General features: G+C 53.5%; 1 protein-coding gene across 2 annotated transcripts in view; it reads right to left on the reverse strand.

Moving 5' to 3' along the window:
* Positions 1 to 543: 543 nt before the first annotated feature.
* Positions 544 to 12,923, reverse strand: part of FADS6 (fatty acid desaturase 6) — a 16,947-nt gene continuing 4,567 nt past the window's right edge. The window contains exons 3-7 of one of the 2 annotated variants that reach the window (XM_037741024.1): positions 5,979 to 6,159; positions 4,058 to 4,245; positions 2,119 to 2,298; positions 1,159 to 1,212; positions 544 to 952 (exon numbers count right to left, since the gene is read on the reverse strand). In XM_037741024.1, coding sequence (XP_037596952.1) covers positions 857 to 952; positions 1,159 to 1,212; positions 2,119 to 2,298; positions 4,058 to 4,245; positions 5,979 to 6,159 — 699 coding nt within the window. In that variant the 3' untranslated portion in view covers positions 544 to 856. The remainder of the gene's footprint in view (positions 953 to 1,158; positions 1,213 to 2,118; positions 2,299 to 4,057; positions 4,246 to 5,978; positions 6,160 to 12,923) is intronic. The other variant, XM_037741025.1, reaches the window with a different exon arrangement.

The following is a 12,923-nucleotide window of genomic DNA, read 5'->3' on the forward strand; positions in this document are numbered from 1 at the left end:
GGTGGTCGTGACTCAGTTTCCCAAGTAGCTGGGACTACAAATGTGTGCCACCACAACTGGCTAATTTTTTTGTATTTTTAGCAGAGATGGGGTTTCACCATGTTGGCCAGGCTGGTCTCAACCTCCTGACCTCATGATGCACCTGCCTCAGCCCAAAGTGCTGGGATTACAGGCGTGAGCCACCTCACCTAGCCTGCCATTTATACTCTTTCCCCAGCTCTGTCCCTGAGGGACCTTCTCCCCTCACTTCTGTGGAGTTCTCTCCACACAAAACACACTTGCTTTTATCTCACTGATACTGCGGCCAGGGGAACTGCTGAGCTAGTGTCTTGCACAGGTTCCTTTGGCTGAGAATTGAGGAAGGCCTGCCAAAAGCAAGCTCACCTGAGGTCCCGGGGGAGAGGGCACCTTGGTGGGCAGAGCCTGAAGGAGGCAGTGGCCAAGGCCATGTGGGGCTCTCCCAATGCCAGGGAGGTCACAGCTGAGGGAGCTGACCCTGCCAGGTGGCCCCCGCACAGGATCCCTCCTCACCCTGTCACCTCCCCTTAGCCCTACCAAGGCTGAGAGGAAGCAGTGGGAAGGACCCAGCTCTTCAGTCCTGAGATAGAGCTGCTGAGGTCCAGACTGACCAGCATACACAGCCACCATTACTGCTCCCCGCAGATGCGCCTCAAAACCCAGAAAAGCAAGCAAGGCAGGTGGCCCCCAGACCCCAGGCCTGAGCACCCCACCTCCCTGTCTGTCCACTGTCTCCACTCTCCAGGTCTGCCACCAGCCACTGAGCCACAACCCCTGGGCCAGCAGCAGTAGGAGGGCTAGGGCCGGGCCAGGCAGGGGCGGGGTGGCTGCAGTGGCCTCATTGCAGCCCCACAAGCTCAGTGATCGGCGGGGCCTGCACCATGAACTCCTCATAGCGATGGAGAAACAGCCGGAAGCGAGCCAGATACGAGTCCTCGTTGTATGGTAGCTGCTTCTCACGGAGGAACTGGGACACCACGGGCTTCACCTGGGGGAAGACAGGCAGGAGAGGGGCCTATGGGCAGGTCCATCACCCCATGGGGGGGTGTCTTCTTCCCACCCCAGCTCCTATCTGCCTTGTTCCATGATTCTCCAGAGGAGCGGAAGGGCTTANAGCCGGAAGCGAGCCAGATACGAGTCCTCGTTGTATGGTAGCTGCTTCTCACGGAGGAACTGGGACACCACGGGCTTCACCTGGGGGAAGACAGGTATGAGCTGGGTCTGTGGGCAGGTCCATCACCCCATGGGGGGGTGTCTTCTTCCCACCCCAGCTCCTATCTGCCTTGTTCCATGATTCTCCAGAGGAGCGGAAGGGCTTAAGTCAGAGAATTCTTGTCCTCACCCAGCAGAAGAAAGGAGTGGCTTCTTCCCAACATCCAGGGATCCTGACTACATGACAGCCCTCCTTGGCACAGGGGGTTAAAAACCAAAGGTCCCTTTTACCAAGCACCTACCATGTGCCAAACATTTCAGATCTATTTCTCCATTTCATCCTCAAAGCCTGTCAACATAAGCCCTGTTACTCCCATTTTACAGAAGAGAAAGCTGAGGCCCAGAGGCATTCAGTTCACTTGTCCAGAGTCGCACTGCTAGTAAGGAACCTGGGTATCTCTGATCTGAAACCCATGCTGCTGCAGATACACTGGCTGCCCTTCCTAGGTGACCTCTGACCAGGCCAGATGGGGAACTTGGAGTTCAGGTGAACCCTGAAGGTTCTTCCCTCCCCCGCCACCTTTTTTTTTTTTTTTTTTTGAGACAGGGTCTCACTCTGTCGCCCAGACTGGAGTGCAGTGGCACGATTATGGTTCACTGCATCCTCAACCTCCCCAGGCTCAGGTGGTCGTGACTCAGTTTCCCAAGTAGCTGGGACCACAAGCATGTGCCACCACACCCAGCTCATTTTTGTATTTTTTGGAGAGACGGGGTTTCACCATGTTGCCCAGGCTGCTCTCGAACTCCTGGGCTCAAGCAATCGGCCCGCCTCGGCCTCCCAAAGGGCCAGGATTATAGGCGTGAGCAACCCCGCCAGGCCAAAGAATCTTCCCTTCCACCCTCTAACGGTCCCTTCATTCCAGCGCCCCCAGCCCAGACCTCAACTACCTTGAGGCACATGTTGTCGGAGAGCCTGGGGAAGAGGTGGTGTTCCACGTGGCAGCTGATGATCGAGTGCCCAAACGCCCAGTCCAGCACGGGCAGCCGGGCCAGGTTCAGCACCCCCAGGCTCATCATGTGGATCCGGCGGGGCTTGTTGTCCGGGGAGAACATGGGCAGCCCAATGTGCTGTGACAGACACGTGGATCACGCCGGGCAGCCTGGACCTCCCCACCCCATGCCAGGTGTCCTGGGACCTCATGCTACCCAGAGGGCTCTTCTGTCCCCTACCTCCTATGCAGGGCACCTGGTGGAGGGGCCCCTAGCCTGGCTCCGATGCTGACCCTGTTTCCTGCACTGAGTCTCATCATCTCTGCTCCTCCCTCCCCATCTGGACAGTCAGGGACTTAGCCCGGGCACCTCTCAGGGCGCGTGGTTCCCTCATGCTCTCGACTGCCTACCACTCACTCCTCACACCTTCGCCTCATCCCAGAGATACTCTTCCCACTCTGTTCACCAGTCAAGACCCTACTCGTCATTCAAGGTCAAGTTTCACAGGCAATGTCAAGTGCTTCCTCTGCCAGATGCTGTCCTAGGTCGGGAACTCAGAGGTGACCAGGAGCCTCGGTGGGTGCAGGACAGGACACAAGTATGGGATTAAGTAATTAAGTAGTTAACAGCAGCTGTGGTAAGTGCTGGACAGGGAAGTATAGGAAGTGCTTCTCTGGGGCCTTCCCTGGGCAGGGAGCAGGGAGATGTCCCTGTGAAAATGATGCCGGAGCTGGATGCTGAGCCCTGGCCTCCCAAGAAGAACTCCATCTCCAGTGCCTTCATCTGCCTGCCTCAGGGCATTCACTGGGGCCTTTATCTCCTACCACGTGGGTATCCGTGAATGGAGGGAGGCATGTCGACTGTGTTGAGGAGAAGCTCGATTCTTTTTCATTTTTTAAGACGGAATCTCGCTCTATCCCCCAGACTGGAGTACAGTGGCGCAATTTTGGCTCACTGCAACCTCCGCCTCCCAGGTTCAAGTGATTCTCCCACCTCAGCCTCCTGGTTAGCTGGGATTACAGGTGCTCACCACTACACCCAGCTTGTGTGTGTGTGTGTGTGTGTGTGTGTGTGTGTGTGTGTTGAGGCAGAGTCTTGCTCTGTTGCCCAGGCTGTAGTGCAATGGCATGATCTTGGCTCACTGCAACCTCTGCCTCGTGGGTTCAAGTGATTCTCCTGCCTCAGCCTCCTACCCTGCCCAGCTAATTTTTGTATTTTTAGTAGAGACGGGATTTCGCTCCATGTTGTCCAGACTGGTTTTGAACTCCTGACTTCAGGTGATTCTCGAGCCTCCCAAAGTGTCGGGATTACAAGCATGAGCCACCGTGCCTGGCCATTTTTGTGTTTTTAATAGAGGCGGCATTTTGCCAGGTTGGCCAGGCTGGTCTTGAACTCCTGACCTCAGGTGATCCACCCACCTCAGCCTCCCAAAGGGCTGAGATTACAGGCATGAGCCACCACGCCCAGCAGAGAAGGTTGCTTCTTACCTGAAATCAAAACTCTTGAATGACCCTTGAAGTCGGTGGGGGGAGGTCGAAGGGGAGCACTTACCAGAACTGCTGTTAATGACTTAATCCCCTAATTGTGTCCTGCCCTGCACCAACCCGAAGCTCCTGTTCACCTCTGAGTTCCCAACCTAGGGTAGCGCCTGGCAGAGGAAGCACTTCACACTGCCTATGAAACTTGACCTTGAGCGATGAGTAGGATCTTGACTGGTGAACAGAGCAGGAAGGGTCTCTCCAGGACGAGGCAAGGGCACGGTGTGACGACAGCGAGAGGGAGGATACCTCATCCCTCAGGTGGCCCCTCTCTCCTCACCCTAGAGTCCAGCCTGCAGTCAGGGTCCCTGGGGAATGCTCCCCTTAGCCACCCAGTGCCCAGGTTGGGGTGGCCTCACCTGGAAGATGTTGACGTGGAGGTAGGGGTGGGCCAGCAGGGATCTGGTGACGAACATGCAGCCCAGGGCTGAGCTGGCGCTCTTGAAGCCTGACACGTTCAGGAGCAGCCAGTAGTGAGAATAAAGGCCCAGGGAAACCAGGGCCAGTGTCCGCAGGGCCGTCCCCAGCCCCACCTTCCTCAGCCGTTCTGCAGGAAGAGGCGAGACATAGAGAGAGGGGACAGGCAAGGCTCAGATCCATCAGGAGCAGCTCCCTGCTAGCTCAGGTGTGCTAAGGCAGTGGCAGGGGACTAAGTGTGTTCAATTCATACCCACAACAGCCCTGAAAAGCAGGATCCCCCATTGTGTGGATGAAGAAACGAGGCCAGGCATCATGGCTCAAGTCTGTAAACCCAGCACTTCGGGAGGCCAAGGCGGGCAGATTCCTTGAGCCTAGGTGTTCAAGACCAGCCTGGAGGCCGGGCCCGGTGGCTCAAGCCTGTAATCCCAGCACTTTGGGAGTTCGAGGCAGGTGGATCACGAGGTCAAGAGATCGAGACCATCCTGGTCAACATGGTGAAACCCCGTCTCTACTAAAAATACAAAAAATTAGCTGGGCATGGTGGCGCATGCCTGTAATCCCAGCTACTCAGGAGGCTGAGGCAGGAGAATTGCCTGAACCCAGGAGGCGGAGGTTGCGGTAAGCCGAGATCGCGCCATTGCACTCCAGCCTGGGTAACATGAGTGAAACTCCGTCTCAAAAAAAAAAAAAAAAAAAAAAAAAAAAAAAAAAAAAAAGACCAGCCTGGGCCAGACCAGACCCTATCTCTATCAAAAATACACAAAATTAGCCGGGCATGGTGGCTCACACCTGTGGTCCCAGCTACTCAGGAGGAGCCTGACCTCCTAGGCTCAGGTGATGCTCCCATCTCGGCCCCCTGAGTAGTTGGAACGACAGGTGTGCACCACCTGGAGTGAGCTGAGATTGTACCACTGCACTCTCCAGCCGGCCCAATAGCGTGAGACTCTGTGGAGGTGGAGGAGGGGGGTGAAGAAGAAAAAGAAGGAGGAGGAGGAAGAGGGAGGAGGGGACAAGGAGGAGGAGAAGGGAGGAGGGAGGAGGGGAAGAGGAGAGGAAGAAGAGGAAGAGGAGGAGGAAGAAGGAGAAGAAGAAGAAACAAAGAAAGCGAGAAACAGGAAGCAATCTGATGAAGGTCAAGCTATGGGATTTAAACCCAGGTCTAGCTGCTCCCTCCCTCCTGCTCCCTCCACCATACAACATCGCTCCCCGGACCTCAAAGCTGTAAACATGAAGTATGATTTGTGCAAGGCAGCTGCAAAGCATTGTTTTTTTTTTCTTTTTTTGAGACAGAGTCTAGCCTGTTACCCAGGCTGGAGTTACAATGGCGAGATCTCAGCTCACTGAAACCCCCACTTCCTGGGTTCAGGTGATTCTCCTGCCTCAGTCAGCCTCCCAAATAGCTAGGACTACAGGCCCCTGCCACCACGCCCAGCTAATTTTGTTGTATTTTAGTGGAGCGGGGATTTCACCATGTTGGCCAGGGTGGTCTCAAACTCCTAAGCTCAGGCCATCCACCTGCCTCAGCCTCCCAAAACACTAGGATTACAGGCATAAGCCACCATGCCTGGCCCCTGCAAAACATTTTTATACCTAGGACCTCATTTTCTTTCACACCAAACTTGAGGAGCAGGTAGAGGATCCGAGGCTCAGAGAGGTTCCGTTATCTGCCCACGGTCCCCAGCTAGTAGGTGGCAGAGCCAGACTTGGCTCCGGGTCCGAGGCTCTCTCTACCTGCCAGGCCGTCTCAGCAAGTCTCTCTCGGGCCTTCCTCTACAAGCTACGTCCATGAAGCCAGGCAGGCAAGGAGAGCAGAGGAAGGTCCATGCAGGGTACCCCAGACCGGGCTCTCTTGGTACTCACCGACAGCCACCAGTGGTGTGGCGACGGGGAGGAGGAGAGGAGCAAGGAACATGTAGACATAGCGGTTGAGGCAAGGCAGCCTCCACGTGCTGGAGTCCCCCAGCCCCACCACATTGGTGTAGGCATGGTGCATCTTGACATGCCCGTGTGTGGCATGCTCTGCAGTGAAGGCCGTGCATACCTGGAGGAGGGAACCAGAAAGGATGCTGGGGTTCGTGCCAGGCACAGTGGGGTAAGGCAGAACCTTTGAGAGCCCTGAGAACACCCCCGCCGCCTCAAGCCCTGCATGTCCAGGGCCGTCCTCCTTCACAGCCCCAGCTAATCAGCTTTGACCATCAACTCTCAGGGATCTATCACCACCGAGTGGCAGCCAGTCAACACAAGCACGTCCATTTGGCGAGGCTCTGCAAAGCCTTTGGGGGTGGGAGGCTGGAACCCTGGAGTGCCAATCGGCCAGTGGCTACCCAGGCTGTCGTGACTGGAGGCATTGCAGGTGATGATCCCGGCATCCACTGCCATGATTTTGTGTGCGTTTCTCTTAGAAGCATCTGCTCCTTCGTAACACTGAGCACTCTGAGCCTGGAGCAGCAGCCAGGAGGGGCAGCAGGCGTGGGGTGAGAGTACAGGGACACCATCCCCTGAAGAGTCCACAAGGTGGGGGCGGTGCCCTGATGGGGGCCCGAGAGCTTCTCCCTAGAGGTGACTCTTCTCCAGCATGGATCCCCAGTGGGATTCTTCGAAGCCGCTATGAGCAGCAGCACGGCTCTGACTCCTAGAAGAGCAGTCAGTCTAAAATGCAAAAGCCACGCTAAGGTGTTTCTTAAGCAGATATATGCAAATGGTATGCAGACATGAGCCTCCTCCAATATTTTATCTAGGACAGAAAATGTGGCCAATTTTGTTGAAGACGCTGCCTGTTTCTGGAATGACAGGAAAAATTTCCCAATACCACTCATTGCGAGCCAGGTAAAGACAGCGGGACATCCCCTGCGGAGGGCTCACTGCGCCAGGCTCCGCATCCTGCACGCACACTTCCCAAGGGAGGTGGGGGGTGACCACATGCTGCTGAGTGAGTTGGAAAATGGATGGTCTTGCTGAAAAAGATTATCTGTTGTTATTTTTATTTTATTTTATTTTGAGATGGAACTTGCTCTGCTGCCCAGGCTTGAGTGCAGTGGTGAAACCACAGCTGATGGCAACCTTCATTGGAAACGGATGCTCAGTGCCACAAAGAAAAATTAGCACTGAGACAAAGAATCTTTCAGCGACACAATTTTTACTTCCTAGGCTGGAAAGGTACCCTCACTAGCCATGTTGCCACGAGAGTACAATGAACAAAAGAAAGCAGACAAGTTTATCCCTTATGAATTTGAGGTCGTCCTTACCGCTGTGTCTGATCTCCATTGGCTGGAGCCAGACCTCACAATGTAAACTAAAACCCGATTGGCTAACAACTTAAAACTTTTCTAAACAGGAAAAAGCAATGGAGAGCTGGGACATGCCTGTGAGCACATCCAGCACAGATATTTTGGCTAAAGTACAAGGACATAGAATATACTATGTGCCTGTAAGCATGGCATGTCTGACAGCTACATAGGATAGGGCTTAACAAACAGTGATTAGCACACCTATTCTTTAACAAGAAAGCAAACTTTAAAGAGGAAATTTTCTACTTCCCACACTCTGCCTCCCAGGTTCTCCTGCCTCAGCCTCCGTCATAGCTGGGACTACAGGTGCCCACCACCACACCCAGCTAATTTTTGTATTCTTAGTAGAGATGGGGTTTCACCAGGTTGACCAGACTGGTCTCAAACTCCTGGCCTTATGTGATCCACCCGCCTCAGCCTCTCAAAGTGCTAGGAATACAGGTGTGAGCCACCGCGCCCGGCCCAATTTATTCTTTCATGCAGTTGTTTGTTCATGTAAGCATTGTCTAACCACTGATGGTGCCCAGCACCATGGGGTTCCCAGGGCCTTGTCCCTGGGAAAGGGAAGAGAATGCCCTCAGAGTCATTTGATGGGCTCAACGCAGACCGTACGGGGCCTGCTCCCATGAGAATAAGGTGCTCTCGAGGGCTACTCTTGCTGTGGCCCTCACCAGGGTCCCTCTCTCATCCCGAAGGTGGCTAAAACATGGCTGCATTCACACAGATGCTGCCCGAGAGCCGGGCCAAAGAGTTCCCTGGGAACTTGCACCTGGAAACTTGTATTCTCCCTGAGCAAGACGGCCAGGTGGAGCAAATAAAAATACAGGATGCCCTCTTAATTCTGAATTTCAGATAAACAACTACATGGAATATTTGGGATATACTCGTACAAAAATATTGGTTGTTTGTCTGAAATTCAAATGTATCAGTGTGTGTTAGGCCATTCCGGCATTGCTAAAGAAATATCTGAGGCTGGGTAGTTTGTAAAGAATAGAGGTTTCATGAGCTCAGTTTCTGCAGGCTGCACAGAAGCTTGGTAGGAAGGCCTCAGGACAATTACAGTCATAGCAGATCATAATCACGACAATCGTGGCGGAAGTCCAAGGGGAAGGCAAAGAGGGAGCAGGCAGTGACGTGGTGAAAGCAGGAACAGTGGGACGGGCGCAGGGGCGGGGGTGCCACACACTTTTAAATGACCAGATCTTTTTTTTTTTTTTTGAGTCTCGCTCTGTTGCCCAGGCTGGAGTGCAATGGCGTGATCTCAGCTCACTACAACCTCCACTTCCCGGGTTCAAGCGATTCTCCTGCCTCAGCCTCTTGAGTAGCAGAGCATGCCCGGCTAATTTTTTCTGTTTTTAGTAGAGACAGGGTTTTGCCATGTTGGCCAGGCTGGTCTCGAACTCCTGACCTCAAGTGATCCACCCGCCTTGGCCTCCCAAAATGTTGGGATTGCAAGCATGAGCCACTGTGCCCAGTATAAATGGCCAGATCTTTTGAGAACTCACCCTGACTCTCACCAGGACAGCACCAAGGGGATGCTGCACTCATTCAGGAGAAACGCCTCCATGATCCAATCACCTCCCACAAGGCCCCGCCTCCCCACTGTTGGTGCTGGCTGCTGGGGTTACTGCCTCCGTTGACAAACTTGGGTTTACCTGCTGGGAGACAAGGCTCTCTCGCACCAGCAGAACTATTGGTACTTCTAAAACAACTCACCTGACCTGCAACTCAAAGGCTTTTTTTCTTTTGAGATGGAGTCTTACTCTGTCACCTAGACTGGAGTGCAGTGGTGTGATATTAGCTCACTGCAACCTCTGCCACCTGGGGTTCAAGCGGTTCTCCTGCCTTAGCCTCCCAAGTAGCTGGGATCACAGGCGCCTGCCACCGCACCTGGCTAACTTTTGTAGTTTTAGTAGAGACGGGGTTTCACCATCTGGGTCAGGCTGGTCTTGAACTCCTAACGTGGTGATCCACCTGCCTCGCCCTCCCAAAGTGCTGGGATTACAGGCGTGAGCCACCACGCCCAGTGAAAGTCTTTTCTTAAGAAAACCTACATTTAAAGATTACATTTCAAACTGAGATTTAGGTGGGACAAACATCCAAATCATGTCACTGGGCATTTTATATTTTACCTAGAAAACCTCCTGCTGAGGTCCGTGGAGCCCCAGAGGCCCCCAGCATTCTGGAGCCAGATGTGAAGGGGCTGCTGATACCCTGGGAACCGGCAAGAGTCTAGAGAGAAGAATAGAAGCTGCGCAGATCCAGCCCGGAAGCTCTCCTGCCAGGCCAGCGCTGCCCCTGGACTACCCTGCAACCCCTCTTTCTCGTCCTGTCCATTCCTGCTGCCCACCAATCTGCACCTCCTCCTCCTCCTTGCTGATCCCACCTAGACAACCTCCACCTGAACCTCCTCCTTGAACCCCATCCCTGCCCTCTGTCCTCACCATCTCTCCGCCTGCCCATGCCAACAGCCTTCGTCCGGTCTCCTGCCTCATCCACCTCAAATCTAATAGAGTGACCCAGTTAAAACCCAACACTGCATCATAATTTCGCAACTATGGTTTTAATCCTGTAGGGTACTGTTTGTGTAAAAACTAAAAGAGGGGCCAGGCACAGTGGCTCACGCCTGTAATCGCAGCACTGGGAGGGCAAGGTAGGCAGATCACTTGAGGTCAAGGGTTCAAGACCAGCCTGGCCAACGTGGGGAAACCCATCTCTACTAAAAATACAAAAATTAGCCAGGTGTGGTAGTGCACACCTGTAGTCCCAGCTACTTGGGAGGCTGAGGTAGGAGAATCGCTGGAATCCAGGAGGTCAGAGGCTGCAGTGAGCCAAGATCATGCCACCACAATCCAGCCTGGACAATGGAGTGAAACTCTGTCTCAAAAAAAAAAAAAAAACTAAAAGAGGAAAATATTAGAGAAGAACATAGAAGAGACTGACAACCCGCAGCCATCATCTCCCAGAGGAAATGGGTCATCTTCAGAAAGGGGCAGGACGAAGACCTCTCCCGATGGTTTTTGAATTCTGAATTACATAAACACATTACCTATTCAAAAAATAAGTTAGTTTTGAAAACTACCAACTTAGATGACCACCTTTGGCCACAAGACCAAGTTCCAGGTCCTCTGCCTGCCACATGCCTCCTTTCCCTTCTCCAGGGTCCCCGTTAGATTCTGGCGATCCCAGATTCCTGAGGGTCCCTCATGCACTGCACTGATGCCCACAGCCTTTGTCCGCATATTTGCTCTGTCTGAAGCCACCTTCCTGCTCCTTAGTTTGGCCAACCCTGTCCTGGCAGCATCTCCCCTGGAAACTTTCCCCAGGGTTTTGCAGCCCTGCATGATTCACATTTGGGACTCGGCACCTTTTGTGTCAGGGCTGTCCTGTGTACTGTAGGACATTTAGCAATGCTCCCAGCCATTCATAGTAGATGCCAGTAGCACGCATCCCCGCATACCCCAGGCTTTATTATTATGACTATGATTATTTAGAGACAGAGTTTTACTCTGTCGCCCGGGCTGGACTACAGTGACGCAATCTTGGCTCACAGAAGCCTTGAACTCCTCGGCTCAGGCAATCCTCCTGCCTTGGCCTCCCAAGTAGCTTGGACTACAGGTGCACACCACTACATCCAGCTAATTTTTGTTTTGTTTTGTAGAGACAGGCTCTCGCTGTGTTGCCAAGGCTGGTCTCAAACTCCTGGGCTCAAGTGATCCTCCCGCCTCGGCCTCCCAAGTTGGTGGGAGCCACCGAGCCTGGCCCACACCCAGTATCAATAGCCAAAAATATCTCCAGACATGGCCCAATGTCCCTGCCCTGCTCTTCCCACCCCCAGCTCTCAGAGCCTTCACTCCACCCCGGTTGATGCCCTCATCACATTCTGCCTGCCCCGGGCACCTACCAGCTGACGTGGCATTGCACAATTTGCTTAACCTCCCAGATCAGGGTTTCCTCATCTACAAAGTGAGGGCAATAATAATTTCACCCTTGAAGGGGGTGTGACTATGAAATGAGGTAATTTACGACACACACACACACACACACACACACACACAGTACTAATGTCCATTTCCTGGGTTTTGATATTGAACGACACTTAGATAAATGTAATTATTGGGGGAAACTGGATAAAGGCTATATCAGACCTCTCTGTCCTGTTTTTGCAAGTCCTGTGAATCCATAATTATTTTAAAAATAAAAAGGGTTTTACAAAGTATATTTTGTACTGCAACTCTGAGTTTTCCCTCTAAATAAACATTAAAGATTAAAAAGATAAAAGTCATAGTTGAACTTAGGCAACAGCCCTCTGGGTTTGCGTGGGAACAGGCAGAGAGAAGGTTGGAGAGATAGCCCTGAGGATAATGGCCACATTGAACTCCTGTGAGAAGAGAACATTCCAGGATCATGACTAGCCTGGGGGTTCACGGCCCTGTTTCTACCCCCACAAGAGGACTGAAGGAAGGTGATGGTGTTCCCCTATGAGGCACCCCTCCCCCACAGCAGAGCTCCCGTCCAGCAGTGGGGGGGCCCGCCCCTGCAGCACAAAGCTGACTTCACAAGGATTTGAAGCGGAGACACCACCGGAGATTAGGAACCGGCAGGGCCTGTTCCCTCCCACTCAGGGGAGCATCTTGGATTGTGAGTGACATGCAGGAGAGTCCCCAAAGCCGTCTGACTGCAGGAGTTAATCCTTCCCAAACTTCAGGGCTTAAGTTACGGGGGCCTGCCCACCCCACACTGCCCCCCACCTTCCCTTGGCCATCTGAGCATGGTGCAGTCCCCTTCACTGACAGTCCCTGAGAAGACGCCTGGCAGTCCCCATGGTGACCCAGGACAGGGTTGGGCAGGTACTCTCGCTGGGCAAGGCCAGGGTTATCAGAGGCAGGAGAGAAGGTCGGAGATAGAACTTTCCTATGCAGAACAGAAATGGAAGCCTCCTCCTCCAGCCTGTCTGCCCCTCCCACTCCAGCCTGTCTGCCCCTCCCCCAGATCCCATGGCCCAACTTGGAGCTGGTAAACCCTGAGACAATCCCAGCAAAAGCTGAGCACCCAGGAGAGCCAGTGATACTCAGTTAATGCCTGAGGCTGCAGTATTTGCCAAACACCGAAAAGAACCTAGGTCTATAGGCTACATTATTCTGCAGCGATGATGTCTCCTGAGCGTCAAGGTTTGGGAAGAGCACAGGTACCCCCCAAGGAAGGATCCTAAGAGAGAAGACACCAAGACGTGGGAGAAGAGTCAGAGATCTAGGAAGGGTCCCAGGGCATCCTCTGAGGTCCTAGGCAGCAAGAACTTGTCCTCTGCGCCCTGCAGAGGCCCAGAGGACACAGCATCCAACCGCCAATATATACACAGCTCTGTCAAGCTTTGCAACCTTGCAGTTAAAAAAGCAGCAACGGGCCGGGCGCGGTGGCTCAAGCCTGTAATCCCAGCACTTTGGGAGGCCGAGGCGGGTGGATCACGAGGTCAAGAGATCGAGACCATCCTGGTCAACATGGTGAAACCCCGTCTCTA

This window comes from Cebus imitator, unplaced genomic scaffold (genome assembly GCF_001604975.1).
Source record: "Cebus imitator isolate Cc_AM_T3 unplaced genomic scaffold, Cebus_imitator-1.0 Scaffold93, whole genome shotgun sequence".
Taxonomy (NCBI): Eukaryota; Metazoa; Chordata; class Mammalia; order Primates; family Cebidae; genus Cebus; species Cebus imitator.